The sequence below is a fragment of the Merops nubicus genome, unplaced genomic scaffold (assembly GCF_000691845.1).
Source record: "Merops nubicus isolate BGI_N331 unplaced genomic scaffold, ASM69184v1 scaffold18831, whole genome shotgun sequence".
NCBI lineage: Eukaryota > Metazoa > Chordata > Aves > Coraciiformes > Meropidae > Merops > Merops nubicus.
Genome location: NW_008590052.1, coordinates 37,209 through 55,519, shown reverse-complemented (window position 1 = coordinate 55,519; position 18,311 = coordinate 37,209). Strand labels below are relative to the sequence as shown.

The 18,311-nt window shown below is 36.2% G+C and overlaps 1 protein-coding gene across 1 annotated transcript in view; it reads left to right on the top strand.

The window, feature by feature from the left end:
• The window catches only part of PDGFC (platelet derived growth factor C), a gene marked incomplete at its 5' end in the record, with an annotated part of 55,006 nt that overhangs the window by 11,716 nt on the left and 24,979 nt on the right, over positions 1-18,311 (top strand). The window contains one exon of the mRNA XM_008949769.1: positions 6,653-6,833. Coding sequence (XP_008948017.1) covers positions 6,653-6,833 — 181 coding nt within the window. The remainder of the gene's footprint in view (positions 1-6,652; positions 6,834-18,311) is intronic.

Below are 18,311 nucleotides of genomic sequence, written 5' to 3'. Positions count from 1 at the left end.
AGTGCTTTGACTCTGGTTCACCAAGTGACAAAAGCTACTATGCAAAACACATATGTCTCAGATTCACATGGTGCCTCAACTTTTCAGTGTATCCACAGAAAATGGAAATATGTTTTCTAGTAGACTGGAGAGTGGTAAAGCAATGGTTAATTTGTCCAAATAAAAAAACTAGTGCATCCTTTTCTCTTCAGGAGAAGTGTTCAGATATTTGAAGCATAGAATTTCGGTGTTTGACCTCTTTTGTTTTTCACTTTTACCTGCAGTGTTGTAAAGGTGTATTTGTGATCAAAGTGGCTTACAGTGAATGAAGGGAAAGAAAATTGAAATATAAAGATTTTTTTTATGTATCCTAAATAACAAGATAGAAATACAGAGAGTGATGTGGTTGTGTTAGAAGCCTCAGGCTGTTACTAGTCAGTATGAGGAAAGATTAAACAGGGAGAACCATAGCAACCATCTAACATTTATGAATGGATCTGTGTTTCCATAAGGCAGTTCCTAACATACAGTACTGCATGCTCTAAAATAGATGTATTCACAGTAGGCTCGTGCAGAAATCATGATCCATCTTTGGTGAATGGCATTTAGAAATGTTCTCTATTTATACCTTGAATATCTTTATTTCACAGAAAATGTAGACATGGCAGGATACTTGGCGTTTTTATGCTGGTTTTCTGTATTGGCTAGAAGTGATGTTTGTATATAATTAAACATTTTCTGACTACAGAAAACTGACCACATCGGTTGTTTATATGGATCATATTTGAGCATGTTGTTTCTTTCCAGTCACTATTAGCACAGTGTGATTAGCAGATAAAGGTACTGCTAATGAAATGTATTTCATGTCAAGTCATTGTTGCTCCATATTCTCTGGTTTTACAGAAAATGTAGAATATAACTCTTTTCTTGGTTGTTGCATAATCTGGGATATCCAAAGTTTCCTCATGGAGTGAAAGGCACTTCCAAATCCTCCTAAAGCAGATGAACGCTAGGGTTGAATTGCTTGTGCTGTGAACACAAGGAACTGGACTCAAATGACTCTGTGTAACTTTTTTCAGACATTCCTATTAGAAAGAGAAAATGCAGAGGGAATATTTAAAATATTTTAATTTTTATATAATGTAATACTTCAGTATCATTCAAAGTAGCCTCAGTCAAATATTTCTGATAACATTGAGCGGAATAATTTTTACTGAACTTTTATCTTGCTGTTGCTCCCTCAGGGTCACCATTTCAGCTAAAGTGCCCCATCTCATCTGTTCCTCCAGAAAATTTGTTGCCTGTATCATTGGGGAGTTTTTTCTCTGCCACGTGGCTGACAAGTGGAGTTATTAATTGCTGACTTTTGCTGATGTGCAGTGATAGTGGTTTGTGATTTCAGGAACCTTGTATCTACTGGACTGAGTGGAAGACTGGACTGAATGGGCCAATCTTTCCCATTCTGAGGTTCATACAGATATTCTCTGGCAACAAGTACAAAACAGTATGATGTGAATTAATTAATTTGAAAGGCAAAGGAATCAGTTAAAAACATCTAAAGATGGCAAACTTGGGTAATAGGTGGTTGTACTGCCTGGCCATATTGCAGAGAAAAAAAATAATACCAAAAGTAAGATTTCGTCTTACATAAACTGAGAAGTAGTGCACAAGTACTTGCAATTTTGTTTTTTTATTTTCAGTCATTTATTTTTTTTGTCTGTAATTTTGATTTTCATCTCGTATGATGTCTTTTGTCTCTGTGATTTGTTCTTTGAGGAAAACATTTTATTCTCAGTGAGAGGGGCTGTATTGGCAGTAGAAAAGAATGTTCTCCACCTATTGAATAAACAGTGCAGTACATACTCCTCTTTTACAACTGTATTGCTACATCTGTAGCCTTATACTTTGCCTGAAGTCCACTTATTTCTCTAATCCAGCATGCCACTCTGCCATCTTCTGCCTTCTTCCTGCTTAGGGTCCTCCTGTTTTCACTCTGCTTTTTGTCATTAGCTTTGCATTCCTTTTGTGTCAGCATACATTTTTGCTAGAGACTGTATGGCATGTTGACCTGTGGGGAATAGCAAGGCTGGGTAAACAGGTCGGGTCTGCCATTGATACCATGGATTTGAGTGTTACTGGAGAGCGGGGTTGACCGGAGGAGGCCTCCAGAATCCATTGTAAGTAAGGTTGACAGGCTTTGGAAAAAATTTCTTCAAACTGAATGTTTGACCTTACTTTCCTCTCTATATAAATATTGTTTTTATTCCACAAAGAGCAATATGTTTACCTACAGATGTGATCTAAGAGGTGAAGACTATGTAAGGCATCACCGAATGCCCTTACAGTTTTGTCTATACAAATACATAGTTAAGTCAAATCATGGAAACCAAAATTTTTCTTCCACAGGAAATTTAAGTATTTTGGTAGCAAACCCAAAAACTGTTTTAGAGGGGAGTGGAAAAGCAAGAGGAAATTTTCCTTTAGAATGATGCTGTTAAAATCTTCCTCAGAAAAAGATCAAGGTTATGTTTTCATGATGATTTTTAGTCATTTCCAATGTTTCTAAAATTGAAGCTGTCAGAATCTAAGTTCTGTTCAGTAACAGTTTGTCTGAACTGCTAGGGGGTCTTGAATTCTTTTGGTCTGCAGCTGAGTTAGGCATTTTGGTGTGCTACGCTGGAACCAGGAAAACCTTGGAATTCCATGTGCTTTAAAACAAATAGGAACATAAATATTACAGCATCCCACAAGACACTGTCAAAAAAAAAGTGATAGGGATTGTTACCAACTTCCTATTTCTTTATTTAAAAAAAATAATGAATTGAAAAGGATTCTTATCGAAGGAGGAAGGAAAAATATATTTCCCCTTTCGCAAGCTGTTTTAAAGGATGTGCAAGATTTTTGTGTACCACATGTCTGTGTAAAGATGAAAGGTCCAAACATCACTGGGTATGACAAAGTGTTTTACCTCATGGGTTTCTGCTTTTTACATTCATTGATATATTTCTGGAATTCCAAAGGCAGAGGGAAGCCACCAAAGAGGTCACAAAACTGCAAGCCAAGGTAAACAGTCTGTCAGAATATGTTTAGCAAATGACAGTGTAAACCACAGAAAAAATATAGGAGAGGAAAACTTATTCCCTTGGAAAATACATTTCCTGGTTGGAAAGGCTTATGTTGATTCCTTGCTCTTTTCCAATAAATTGTCTGTATCTGGGTTGTTAATTCCATACACGGTCCCAGACGCCGAGGTCATAGGGAAGAGGAATACATGTTCTGCAACAGGTAGAATGGAAGGCTTTGGGGCCTTATGACTGAAGGCAAAAGCATCTCTCCTCCCAGGAGAGGAGACTGGACTACCTTGTTGTCATAAATTTTACTTAGTAATACTTGAATAACATATTGAATAGAGATATAGCACCCAGGGCATTTTTTTAGTCATTTTCAGAGGGTTGTGTTTTCTCCTTTGTACACTGCACAGAAAAGGAGGATTCCTTGTGTGGCTCAACATGCATTGTAACATTTTTTTACTCCATTGCAGGTGGAAAATAGCTTCTCAGTTCTTGGTTATTTTTCCTAGTTTCCTTGCATTTCAAGTACAAGCTTCTCTTGCTGGGAAATAGTTTTGGATGGCTATGCCATTAGCCCTGCTGCTCTTTAGCCTTGTGATGTGAAGCTGCAGAGTTATGTAGCATGATCTTGTAAATGCTAAAGTATCTGAGCCACTTTGTTTTGTTTGCACAGCAAGTTCAGGCTTCAGTCCAGATGTGCAATGTGAGGAATTTTAGTTGCACGGAAGATTCTTTCAGCAGGCTCTTGCAGTGCATGCAGCCTAGATAATTGACAGGAATGAAGTTAATGGCTAAAAATATCATTATGCCCAGGAAACGTAAGAGACTTTTTTTCTGTTGATTTAGACAGAATTTCTAAAAATTCCCCTTGCTGGTGATGATCCCTGTGCAATATAGATATTTCATCACCTACATCTGTGTACAGCAGTAAGGAGCCAATACATATATTTCACATATTTGCGTATGAAAACAGAAATTTTTGTCTACAGCACCAGACTTATTTGTTGAACATAAAAGAACAGAAATCCTCTGTGTGCTCAGGGAGATATAGCAGAAGGGGAGTAATCTTTAGAAACCATGCTACATGTACTGTACCATGTTGTAATGAGGAAGTTACGTTTCATTGGCTTAAAAACAGGTTTCAGTAAATCCCTTAGATAGTGATATTAGTAACTGTGCACACTGCGGTGCAGTACTAGCGAGTGGTACGTAAAGATTGGAGTGCGTCCAGATTGATCACTTGGAAACAAGTGGATTTCTGATGATGGGAATGGTATTAGGGTGGGGAAAGGTGATTGAGAAACTTTTCAGTCAAAGTAACACTGATAACATACAGAAAAGTCAGAAATTACTTTGATTACAAATGAGCTTGTTCACAAGTACCACAAAGATCAAGGAGAAAAGAATTGGATATGGAAGAAGCACCCCGACAAACAGAATTATTTGTATCTATTGTGTACATCAGAAAGCTGAATTTTACTTGAATTTGTCAGAATAGGTACTTCTATTTTACCTCTCAACAAATGGCATTAATTAGCATTTATTTTAAGGATCTAGGATTCAACTGTGGAATTGGAGTTGCTCTCTTACTCTAGGGATTCCATGAGATCAAACTGTGCAAGAGGAAAATACTGCAAGTTAGGTAGAAGCATTACCATCTATATTATGCCTGACTCCCCCCCTCCTCAAACATCTTAAGCCTAAATCAATAAATGTAATGATCAGAAAAGTAGATGACTATATATATATTCTTAACTAATAAATAAATAAATAATCACCAAACATTATCTGTAGAAACTTTATAAGCTGATCTTAATAAATAAATAAATTCAGTGCTCAAAATCAGCTTGGTAAATGTGTTGAGCCCTGGAGTCTTGTTGCAATGAATGTACATGTTGCCTTTGTAATAAGTTGTATGCCTGATCATAAAGTAAAAACACTGGTGAATCAGTTAAAGGAATTAGTCTCTGGGGGGAAAAAAAAGATGGTGATAAAGTAATTAGTATTGTAAGTTCAACAAAGATTTAAAACTATGGTACATGGCAGTAATGGATTTTGAAACCAGTTAATGAGCATATTCATTGCATTCATTTTTAATTAAATGGAAAAAAAATACTGGTCCTTTTAATGGAGATAATAAATGTACAAGTCAGTCTTGCACAAACACGCAACACAAGAATTTATTGCCTGCTGTCTAACTAGGGAACTGGGAATCATTATAAAGATCTGTCTTACAGAAAAAAAAAAAAAAAAATAAAAAAATCCAGAAAAAGCTTAGTAGAAAATGTTTATGAGGTAATAACTTTCACATTAAATATTGCTTGGCATATTTGGTAGAGTGTGTGTGCATGGTTTTTAAAATAGGAGTATTTGCTATCATCAGAGGTAGGACTGTTTCTACCCTTGAAAAGGATCCAGTGCGATTTACCAGTTATGTGAGATGTGTTTAGAGTGTGACTGGACTTGTAAGAGAACATAAAAACATCAGAAACCTTGAAACTTTCTCAGAGGTGTGTTATGCTTGTGGTTTAAAAGTAATATGACGGCTGGGAAGGCTGCAGCTGTGAACTTCCACGTGCTGGTTCTGCTTGAACCGAAGCACTGTCGCCCCCTGGAGCCCGGGGCCGCTGCTGGGGCTCCGAGGGTTTCCCGCTGCAGCAGGGGAAGCCCAGCTGGAATGCTTCGTGTTTATCCTGTCAGTGGGCAGCTGGGGAACTGACATGAAACAGGTTAAAGCTCTGAAACCAGAGGCACCTTCTAGAGAAGTGGCTTTCAATGTTTTTATGACTTGGGAACCCGCTAAACATCTCCAGTGGAAGGGAGAACCTTTGTGTGGCTTATTGGAAGCTGATTGATGACAACTGACTGGCATTTGTTACTTTTCATGCATCTATTTGAAGTTATCCATAGGTCCCCAGGGGTACCCAGACCACACATTCAAAAACAATGAATTGAAATCAAAGTTTATGTTTCATTCTCCCAAAGCTCCCAACCCATTATCTCTCTTGTCAATATTGCCTAAAAAATCTTTTTTTTTTTTTTCCTGGCATGCAGTATGTCTAGGTCTTTGCTCAAAAAATGTCTCATTGGGATATGCATATACTCAAAGTGTGCCTCCAAGTTTTCCTAAGCCACCTTAACTTTCAGGAGCTTATTCACCATTGGTATTAAAAGAGGACAAGTTTTTCCATACCAAAAAGCCTCTGAACTTTCACTACTAACTTGCAGTATCCTGCTGTATGTACTGCAGTACAAATTACTATGCATCATTTAGGCAATTTCAGTCTTTTTCCTCCAACTTTTTTCTGCCCAATCCCACATGTTGTAACTGCTTTCCATAAAAGGAGCAAACAAAACTATACTCATGGGTCTTTCCAAAATGCTAACTCTGCTTTTATTTTTTTAACCTCACTGCATGATTTTATTATGTACTTAAGCCAGTAGCAACTTGGAAGCTAAGCTTAAAATAGCTGGCTTTGGTAGCATACTTTTAGCATTTAAAAAAAAAAAATTAAATTTCAAGCTGCAGACTCAGTTTATTGGTTAAAGCAAGGAGTTTATAGAAATATTACCAGTAAACAAACATTTTCTTTTCTTTTCAGGTATGACTTTGTAGAAGTTGAAGAGCCTAGTGACGGCACTGTTTTAGGGCGCTGGTGTGGTTCCAGTAGTGTGCCAAGCAGACAAATCTCCAAAGGAAACCAGATCAGAATAAGATTTGTGTCTGATGAATATTTTCCTTCTGAACCTGGATTCTGCATCCATTATACACTTCTTATGCCAGTAAGTAATATGTTTCAGACTGGAACATTTCAGGAATACAAAAGACTTTGAGGTCGTAGCTCACAATATTTTAATCGCTTAGGATTAATTACTGTTTATTTCTTAATGATCAATCTGTTTTTCAGAATTGCACCTTTTCTATTTTTTAACTAAGTGCATGTTCTTGTGGTTCTTCTTGGATGGCTTTGGACTGGGAAGTTGTGGGCGTGGTTGTTTGGAAACTTCAGTAAAATGTTTGCATTTCTAATACAGTGCTGTGGAAAAAAAAATAAAACCCCTAGCTTTGGGAAGAAAAGCAAGCTTAAAAAGCAGCCATGTGACATTGAAAGAGTATTGGGAAGTTGCAAGGAAGATTGAAGAAACTAATATTTTTATTATTTTAATGGTTTTTTATTATTAGACATGCTGCTATTACACATACACAGCAAAATGATTATACTGAATTCAAAACTAGAAATATTCTTATGCTTTTTATGCAAGTATAGTCATTATCTAAAATGTGACTATTTTCACTGTCAACAGATTTTTTACCTTTTTTCACCAAGTGAAAGATCTGTGATAACAAAACAATGTTTATAGGTTCTTAAGAATGAGAGTTTTAAAACATTAAAGGAGAGCAGAACAGGGGTTGACTTGCTTTAGAAAAGATATTCCATATTTAAAGACAGTAAGCAGTATTTTTGTTAAATTCCTCATAATTCACTTTGTGAATCTCCTAAGTAATCTTGTGGTCTGTGGTATTTTTTTTGGTGGAAAACATCTGCAAGCTCAATAAAAAATTGATCAAAAGAATCCATGTTGTAACCCCACTGACACATGCTTCACTCAAAATTCCTTGGTTTGCTTATTGCTTTTGCCATTTTTTGCCTCTTCTCCCCATTTACAAAACTTGAGTTACTGAGAAGAAGGAAAGAACAGTTTCATGTAGCTTTTCAACAATGCGTAATCTTCTATGTAATATATTTACTATAATGATGAGGATGTCAGTGAAATGTAGTTGAGAGTGTGTGTGTGTTATTTTCTGTTGTTTTCCTGTGAAAATGTCTAAGTATTTAGACCTAGCTAAGAACTATTACTGAAGCAATTAAAGGTTTGATCTGCATATTTGACTCTTTTGTGAGCTAGAACCTTTTATTAGTAGAATACTGTCACCTGATAATGATGGATTTTGAAATTCATTACAAGATGACAAAATGTTGATCAGTCTCCAGACCAATCTGAAATTGGGCCAGGTTTAAACTTTCGGACACCTGAGGGCAGAACGTAATGTTTCCTTTTAGAAAATGGTAAAAGAAAATCTCTAAATAGATATATTTGTGGGCCGATGCCACATTTTGTTGTTGCAGCTCTAGTATTGCATCCTACCTGCTACATATCTTTCTGACTTATGTATGATTCAATTGCTGTGGAATGGATGAAACAAAAGCACCTAAAAGTACCAGAGTGTATGTATAGTTATCTTCATGCTGTGCTATACAAACAGACTGAGTTTATTCCTCGGCCTTTGATGGAGAAAACTGGTTAGAACACTTTAATTATCAATACTTACAAGACAATTATTTAATCTTCAAGATATTTATATAATTTATGCAATAGGTAAAAACAGCCGACGTCATAGGATGCATGTTTAGTTCTCCTTTTTTTCCCCATTAACAAAGCTTATATAGAATAAGAAGTATACATGCACACTGTTTTAGAAGCCAAGTGTGTTACCTCTCATATATAGCAGGCAAGAACCCCCTTCATGTCGTAGGAATTCAGAACTAGCCCCAAAAAGTGTACTATAACCACTGCTTATCAGTCTGTGAGGATTAATTTCCAAATTCTCTTTAAAGAGGCTGTGATGTTTTTCATCAAAGATTATGTCTTGATAAGCCATGGAAAATAATAATTTCACATTTCAGGCTGCAGATTGTAAGTGAAATCTATATTGCTGAGTTCCAGGATTAGACCTGCTTCTTGTACCTAAAATTGAAGAAAACTGATGCAAAAAAAAAAAGTTATTTTCTTTAAAACTATAATGCTATCTCATCCAGCATTTCAAGAGAAACGAAAATTTACAGCCCTCACTCCACTCTCACCTTCCCCAAAAAAAAGATGTCAGCTATAGGAATGAGTGTAAATTTTAAATAATTTTTGCAAAACCCTAATTTATTCACTTCAGTGAATTGGTCCTAAACAGTTAATTTTTTTTTCCCTCATTTTTTGACAAGAGGGGGATGGGGAGAAGCCTGGTAGACTAGCAATGAGAGATTGTTTGGGAAGAAATGAAGCAAAACTGATATAAAACAGTGCAAGCTTGTTTCTGTATTTCAAGGCCACACACAGAGAGGGGCACAGGACACATTTTCAGGTCTCTTAAAGAGCAAGAGAAATGGCTTTGTTTAAATCTGCTGTAATTTATCGTATATATATATTTTTACTTTGTATATTATATTTCAAACCAACTTTTCACATGATGAATAAGTAAAGGGAGAATGGCTATTGATCTGGTTACTGCGAAGATTTAGTCCCTTGGAAGGACTTTCAGCAGTTCCAATGTCAATAGATGCAACATCATTTTCTAGAAGGGTTTACCATAGGGTTGTAAGGTGCTGCATAAAAGCAGTTCTCCTACTGTATACAAGCAGAAAACTTCACAAGAAAAACATGAACTTTTTCTTTGGATTCTAGCTAATTACAGTTCAATAACTTGCATTTCTTCCCTTTTAAATTATGTACCCTGGATACATCTAGAACTTTCTGTAATTCTCATCTAACTCCACTTTCCTCTGTTCTGTACTTGCAAATTAATTTTGTCTGGAATACTGTAAACTGGAAGGAAGTGTTGAAAAATCTTATTCCTACTAAGGAAACGTAGTTTGTGTTATTTCAAAATTATTATGGCACTTTCAGCATGGCTGTTATTCTTGGTCACTCTTTTCACGCTCAGCCCTGTCACTTAATCTGTGCTTACTGGTGAGCTGCTTTATTCACTAAAGGCTGCTTAGTGGTCGTTCTGCATTTTGACTGTTCAGCTATGCATTTATTAGAAGTCATGTTTTTGGCAGGAATGTACCACCTAAACCTTCCTAGAACTTTATTGCAAAAACAATCCATATTTCATTTCTTCTCCCCTTCTTCTCACTTCCCTCAGTTACAGCTTGAATTCACATAGTAGCCACATGCAGTTGAGGGAAGCCTTATAAACTCCTAGATGTTTGAGCTTCAGCCTTCCTAGTGACTTGTTTAGTTTAAATTGTCAGTTACAAATTTGGCAGAGAAAACTTCATGTAATAAAGTCCATTGTTACTTGGAGGAGCGGGTGAATGGGATACTTGATGCCTGAGGTGCCATTAAGGAATGCATGACTGATTGCCAATGTAGTTATTAATTATTCAGGGCTCTCAGAACAAAGCGGCTCCAGTTAATGTTGAAGCTGGGGTGACTGTATCCCACTTCTTTTTTGGCATATGGTAGCATGTCATTTGTTTTCAAAGATCACACCAAAGATCTTTGCAAAGAAGAGACTTAACTCTCTTCTGTGCAAGTGAAGATGAAGAAGAAAATCACAGGAGCTGCCTAAAGACTGACCTGGTTTAAAAATGACTTTGCAGGTGTTTGGCAGTTTTGGTGCAGTACCTGTATGGCTACCTGGATTTCAATCCCAGAGAGAGGTTTTTTTTTTCCTTTTGGTACAGAGGTGCTGTTGGTAGTGCTCTTCTTAACAGTCATGAAGGTTAGATTTAATACTGTGCAGATAATCCGTTTAGGGATAGCTGATAATTGTTCCTTTATTTCATCCAAATTGACTAAGCTTTGCTCTTTTAGTGTTGAGCGTGTCGATTTTGTTTGTGGAAGCTTAATTGGGCTTGTTCAATAAAAAAGGCTAAATTTAAGTACTAATACAAAAACTACACGGTAATAGAACAGAGAAAGGAAAGCTCTTACCTAGCATTCCCTTCCTTTCAAAAGTCCACAGATTTCACAGATATCAGGTGTGTATCTTGCATGTTGATACCCAAAGCCGAAAAGATCCTTGGCTGCAATAACTGAAATTCCATCCAGAAACATCATAAAGGATATTATAGATCTCCTAAACGTAGGTTTTTCTATACTCTCTTAATAAGTAATCAAAAGATTTTGGAAATATCATGATTTCATATTTATTTACGCCAAGGTGGTATGAAGCAGCAGGAGAGTGTATGAGTAGTGTTTAGTACTTTGCGATGCTACCTGAAGTGAAAAAGGGTTGAAAAGCCTTCATGTGATGGGAAGGACTCTTAAACAAAACCTCGATGTTCAGCATTTCCACTAATTAAGTACAGTGAAACCTAAGCCCAGATAAATCAACAAACTCCTAAAGAGTCCTAAAGGTCTAAAGAGAAATTCCTTTAAAATTTCTTAAGTTAGACATTAAAGAACACCCCAAAATGCATAGATAGGACTGCCATGCTTCAGGTTAATAAAAAACCCTACCAAAAGTACAAACCCAAAGATGACTATTACCCATGGGACTACGAGAGTCCAAAAAAAAAAAAAAAAAAACAACCCACACTTTGAAGGAGAAAGAAACTCTAAAAGATATTTCCTAATTCCACTATAACATCTTGTTTTTCCTGCGACCATATCTCATTCTGTCACATGGACATAATAAAAATTAAAATCTGTGTATGTGAAGCAGACTCACAGAGAGACGAGGTTAGAAATTAATCTAGCAAAATTGTGCACCTGCACAGAAGTCCAAGGAGGTGTGTCCTTGATGTGTACAACCAGACATGTCTGTAGATTTTTCTAAGACTCTAAAAGGAAGACACATTTTGACCCAAACTGTTTGTCATTTAGTTCTTAGAAGGAATGAATATGGTTATGTGATAGCAAGTTTTGTACGCTGAAGGATGAGGTTCCATTCCCTCTGAGGGAAATCTGAATGTAGTTTCTCATGTAGTATATACAATTCCTTTTGTATTTTTCTGTGATGTTAGTTTTACAGTGGCTCAGGATGAAAAGAATCAGAAATGGTCTATTTGACTATTTGAGGGACAAAGTAGTGTTGTTTGTTTGTTAGTTTCTCTTGAACAGATTTCCCCAATTCATTGTATATTGAATTATGATTTAAATTCATTAATTTTTGAAGTTTGTTGTATATCCCACCCAGTTTCAATGTGGCAAACGATAGTTAAAAATCAGCTGATTTTTTTATTTCTAAATAAGCAACAAAAATTTCAAAATTAAAAACAGTTATACTACCACAGGTCAGATGTCATGCTTTGTTTTCTTCTATTCAACAGGTTTAATAGAATTTCTTCCTGAACCTTTCAGGAGTATCCAACACATAACTCATTCACATAAGTCTTCAAATTGTATTTGTGAAAGAAAGCATTCAGGGGAAATCAAAATAAATGAGTTGGAGAAGAGCTTATGAAAATTGCTCTCCTTTAAGTTGTCAGTAGCATTATGTGCAAGTTAGATCACTCTGGCAACCTGTTTCAAACAGATTATTGTCATAAACAAGAGATGGGGTACTGCAACTGTCAAAAAATAGCAGGCAGCTCTCTTTATGCCTTTCTCCAAATTATGTCTTTGATCACATATTAACCCTCACCTCCCACATGAAAGCAGCTAGTAGGATGATTCAGTACAGTGTTTAACCTCTTTAAATGCCCTGAAAAATGAACAAGTTTGGAAAACACATCAGAAAAATATTTTAGATACATGAGACAATCTCTTTTCTTTAGTTTCTGTAAGTTACTAAAGGCTTTTATTAGTTTTCCATTTAGTAATAAATATTGTCAGGGGCTTTTTTTTTTTAGTATTTTGAAACTTCATTAGCCTGTCCATCAGAAGCTTATGTATGCATGTTTATTTAATTTGAGAATGCATATAACTTGGTCTATCATTTATTGTAAACTGCAACACATCTTGCATATTTAAGTTTTAATGTTTTGTACTCTGATGTTTTCAAAAAGTTTACATTTATTGTAGACTGCAACACATCTTGCATATTTAAATTTTAATGTTTTGTACTCTGATGTTTTCAAAAAGTTTACAAAAGAAGATAAAGTTAGAAAGGAAAGTGGTTTTGTCTTTTCTTGAACAATTTCAAAAGTCTCCTGGAATGTCATGACTCTGGGAATGGTCTGGCTGGTGTGTGTGGTATGTTACATTAAGTAACATTGTGTTTGGGAATAAACTGTAAGAACTATTTTCTGCAACTGATGAGAAAATGGGGGGGAAAAAAATGTGTAAAAATCCAGGAAAGACAGATATGTGGAAAATCCTATCTGAATTAATGATAAAAGGCAGAGGACAGAGGATAGACGGGGAAAATGCACTGGAGTCAATTACCAGCCTCGTGGATTACCACAAATTGTTTGGTGCTACTTTTATCCCTCAACTTGACTTAATGGACATTGAAATTTATACCTGCTGGTAAGCAGGGAACACATCACTAATGAAAATAACTTTCAACCATTTCATTTTAGTAGTGTAGTCCTGAGTGAATTCTAGGAGTCTTCGTTGTGACGTGTCCTTAGAGTAAAATACATTTTTTTAAGTCTTGATATGTAACTACATAAAAGTCTTTTATTGCATTTTGATATTAGAGTTTGAAGGACTTTTTGGATTGTTTTTTTTTTTTTAACTTAATGAAATAGCTGCCATTATACTAACTGGGAAAGTTTTTTCCAGTAGTATGAGAGTCTTTTGTGTTGTGGGTTTCTGGTTGTGGTGTTTTTTTTTTTTTTTTTTTTGTAGTTTTTGTAGTTTTTGTTTAGTTTTAGGGTGGATTTTTTTTGGTGGTTTTTTTTTGTTGTTGTTGGGTTGTTTTTTTGTTTTGTTACTTTAAATTTACTAGAAGCCCCAATCAGGTCTATTAGAGCTATTACACAGAGGAAATTAACAAAAGAATAATACTACAACTCTTTAGCAACTATAAATATTAGCTAAAAAAATGTTATTCTCTACTTGTACCAACTTTCCTTACCAATCTTCAAAGAGATTCTTTCTTCCTTCTCAAAAATCTCACTTATAAAACCTTTCCTTGCAAGTGACTGAGGATCAAATCAAGCTAGTTAGTCTTTCTCAGTCAGTAGTAAATCTTTAAAGCATTTAATATGTATTATGTAGACTGGCATGTGAATTTGATAATTTATTATTCAACAGAGTTAGCAGTAACGTCAAGTTTCTAAGCATTTCCAACTGCCTTCCCAGTCTCAGGCAGCCTTGAATCAAACCAAGGGTTGTCTAGCTCAGGACCCTGCAACCAGAGGTGGTCATAAAAGGATGGAAGGGAGCATTAAGAAGAGGTGAAGTAGATGTGATTCCTCACCTGTCCTGTATTCTCCTGCTGATCCACCAGCCTCTGCAGAATAGGGAGATTCTCTGAGTCTTGTGCTTTGTCAGTTTAGTGATCTGTACAGACGTTCCTTGCAAACAAATGTCCATGTACCCCTTGAACCCAGGTAAACTTGATGTCTTCACAACATCCTTTTGTGATCCTCCATCCTTCACAACATGCAATTAGATTGTCTAGTCACCTCAGAAAAAAGAAACTTCAAATGATACCTTTATTTTGGAGTGGTATGCATGTATATAGAAGTGTGCTACTCTTATCCTGTAAACTCACTGATCCCATGTAATTTGAGCTCTTGGATGCCACCTCAACATAAATATTCTACAACGGTATCCAAATGTTCCTTTAATCTGTCCAAATTAAGTAGTCATGTTTCAAATTTATTTGTTCAGTCTCATTGGTCATATATATTCTAAAAAGTGCAGTGTCTCAGTTATTTGTGTGATTTATTTTGTAATCCTTTATTAACTGTTATATAAGCTACTTTTCACTTTAAAAAAAAAAACAAAACAAAAAAACAAACAAACACAACAAAAAACTAAGACCACTTTCCCAACCCCCCAAAACAATCAAAAAAACCCAAACAAAACAATGACAACTCTAAAAAACCAAACCAACCAAACAAAAAAAACACCAACACCACCTTCCTCTTCTCTCAGATCCCTCTTCTCCCAGATCCCTTTAGCTCCACTGGGTTTGGGTTTTTTTTGGCTACCTTTATTTTTTATGTTTTAAGTATTACATAATTGTCTAGTTGACTATCCCTTTTCCAGTTTCCAGGATCAACATGTTATTCACAGCTTTTTGAGAAAGCATGCTGATGGCTTCTCTACAATTTCCAAAGCAAAGTGATTCTGTCCCATTCTCAAAGTAATCCCCTGTGTAGCTGGCACAGTCCTAGATTTTTTGTGCTTTCAAATACTGAGACATTGTGTCTGACATGCTTGCTAGTGGAAAAAAGGTAAAGCAAATGTACATTTGAAACTAGGTTTCAGGCAGCACTGTAATTTTCAGTTATGCTATTTCAGCTGCATCCATGTTGTGTCCCTATCCATCATTAATATCTTAGTCATGCCACAGTCCTATCTGTTGCTGCACACCCAAAAAACAGGCAATAACTAATCAGAGTGTTGTGTGCTGTGCTAATTTGCTAGTTTTTCTTACCATGCTGCTGGTAGGAAAAGGTGAGAACAGGAATGAAAGGAAAGAATTTTGGTCGGAAAAGAGTTACTTGGTCAACTTCGGTCAACTTTTTTTTTTTTTTTTTTTTTTTTTTTGACATGTGGTCCAGAGATGAAAGGCTCTTGGGAAAAGAAGAAATGCATGGGAAAAAAGGTAGAGTTATGGGTGCAGCTCTAGACATTTGAGATCAAATCAGCTGTGGAGCAGTTTATGACTGGCTGTACAGTCTAACTGCACAGGCTGATGGAATCATGTCTTTAAATTCAGCAGAAAAAAATCTTGATGGAGTAATAACACTGTATAGTAGCTTCAGTGTAAGAGTTTGCTTGTGGAAAGATTAATGTGGGGTATGGGTAGTGGTATTAAGAGAAATCCTTTTGTTCCTAAAAAGGACTGACTAATAAGCACTATGGGAATACCAAAATTTGCACCTGTCTTGTCTTTGCAGTACCTGGCCTCTGGTGTTACAGATGGGGATTATGAGCTGTCATTTGTTAGCTTCTCATAAGTACTCAAAACTTTTTTAATGATGATGATGAAAGGTTTGACTGAAGAAGCCAGGATTTTTGTTGGAAAGGTTTTGTTTTCGTGGGAAAGTCTAGATAATCACAAAGCTGTTGCATCTGTTCTTTCAATTATCTCTGGTTAGGGTGATGGAGAAGGAATTCAGGAAGGTTACTTCCATGTTCGCTTCTGATAGCTGATTTATGTTGTTAAAGAACTTTAATTGTTTAAAAACCAAAATTAAATAAACAAAAACTTGCATGTCAAAATGGAGGGCAATTTGTTTGGCAAAATACATTTCCAGAGGCAGAATGCTCAGGCTGCTTGAGTATTCATTTAACTCTGCTTTTGAGCTAGGCAATAAATCGTAGGGAGAAAAATCATTTATGAGGAAAAATAAAATGCTGGGCTTGAAATTGAAGGGAGTGATTTAGTGCATGAAAGACCAGGTTCCAAAGCACTTGAAAAGTGGAGGTGTGAAAGCAGATGGCACAGCGTTTGGAAGAAATTTTGCAGGTGTTGTGAAGTTGGTAGTTCCTAATAGCCCTTTGCTCTCATCTGCAAAAGCTTTCCTTTGGAGAATTTCATAGTAACTCTACCCTGACACCACATACAACAGTTTTTAGGTCTCATCTAAGTCTGTTAGGTGGTTAGGGCAGTTTCAGTGTGCTGGTGTAGATAGTTAAATCAGTTTGACACTTTCTTATCCAGTACATAGCCCTGGTGTCTTTTGATAGCACTTTGTTAACTTAAGAGTTTCTTGGTAGGCACCCCTTGTTCTAAACTTCAATCAGTGTAATAAATACCCTTTAAACAATATGACTGTCTTTAACAAGAGAGATGCTGTGCTAAATTAATTTTGTTAGAAGTTAGATTCCTCATGGTTTTTGTGAATAGTTGGCATAATAAATACAATTTCATATGTTTTCAGTGGTTTATTTATTTTATCAGCATGTGAATGGAAAAAAAGTCATTATTTTTGAGCCTTCAAAACATCTAAAATCTAAAATTATTTTGTAGATAAATTTTGCTTACTCTATGCAACTGAGCTTGAACTTCCCTGCTGGGTGACATGACCAAAAGGACTAGGTGGCCAAGAAGAAACTGAGTAGAGCCAAATTACCACTAGGTCATTTCTTGGGGGAAGGGCCAAATACCAAATAATTTTTAACTTGCTAACTGGCAGGACAGTTAGCCACATACATGTAGGCTTTTAATATGTAAGCTGTTAATAGGTTTGCCCTTACTTATCTTCTGAAAATCACTCTTATCTTCTGAACTCCTCTGACTTGTGTGTGCATATTTGTCTTTGGACTTTTTAATGTGAGGTGTTCTGGATAATCAAAAGTTAATAATAAAATATTTCCTGTTCTTGAGTCATCTGTGTAATGCCTTTTTGGCCTGGAATTCTTGTCTTTTAGTCAAAGTAAATTCTGTCCTTGATCTCTTCTTGTTTGTGCTCTGTCAATATATATAACTTTAAATACTGTATTTACTTTTTTAAATTGCCTTGCTGCTTAAGAAAGCCATAAGCACCTCCTTCATGTAAAAAAAAAAAAATCGTGTTAGGTGCTTAAAATAGCAGTACATCTTTTGATGAAACATAAATGTAGAATTAAAGTTCATGAGTGTTTTGAAAGTGTTGGCTGGTATAGCCCATCTTTTCATCAAAAAATCAAAGATCGATGATCAAGTCAACAGTACAAAGACAAATAAAAAAATTTCAGGGGGTTTTCAGTTATGTTCCAAGTCATCATTAAGAATAAAAAAAAAGAGATCCTTTTATAGCTAGGTATTTATATGGATGAAAAAAAAAAAAAAAAAAACACCACAAAATTTGGAAGTAATTTACTACTTTACTAACAAAATTTATCTGAAAATATTAGAACTTAAGGAAGAAACCTGCACATCTTTGATGTCATAGAGGTGATTGGATTGAATACTCAATATTTTGCAAATGTGAGAGAGAGGTGAACCCAAAGTTTGTGCAAAACCTCCTGTAAGAAGGTGAAGTGTAAGTGCAGGTCTTTGGGTAACTGTCAACCGCACAGCAGTCTTCTGCTCTACCATAACAAACCAAACTCTTCTGGTTAGGTACTGCAGAGCAGTGCAGGGTCCTGCACCTGGGCAGGGGCAAAACTGTCAACCGCACAGCAGTCTTCTGCTCTACCATAACAAACCAAACTCTTCTGGTTAGGTACTGCAGAGCAGTGTAGGGTCCTGCACCTGGGCAGGGGCAACCAATGTTACCAATACAGGCTGGGAGAGGGCATGTTAAAGAGCAGTCCATTGGAAAAAAAGACTTGGGGGTACTAGTAAATGAGAAGCTGGACATGAGCCACCAATGTGCAGCAGCAGCGCAGCAGGCAAATCAGATCCTGGGCTGCATCAAAAGAAGAGTGGCCAGCAGATGGAGAGAGGCGATCCTGCTGCTCTGCTCTGCCCTGGTGCAGCCTCAA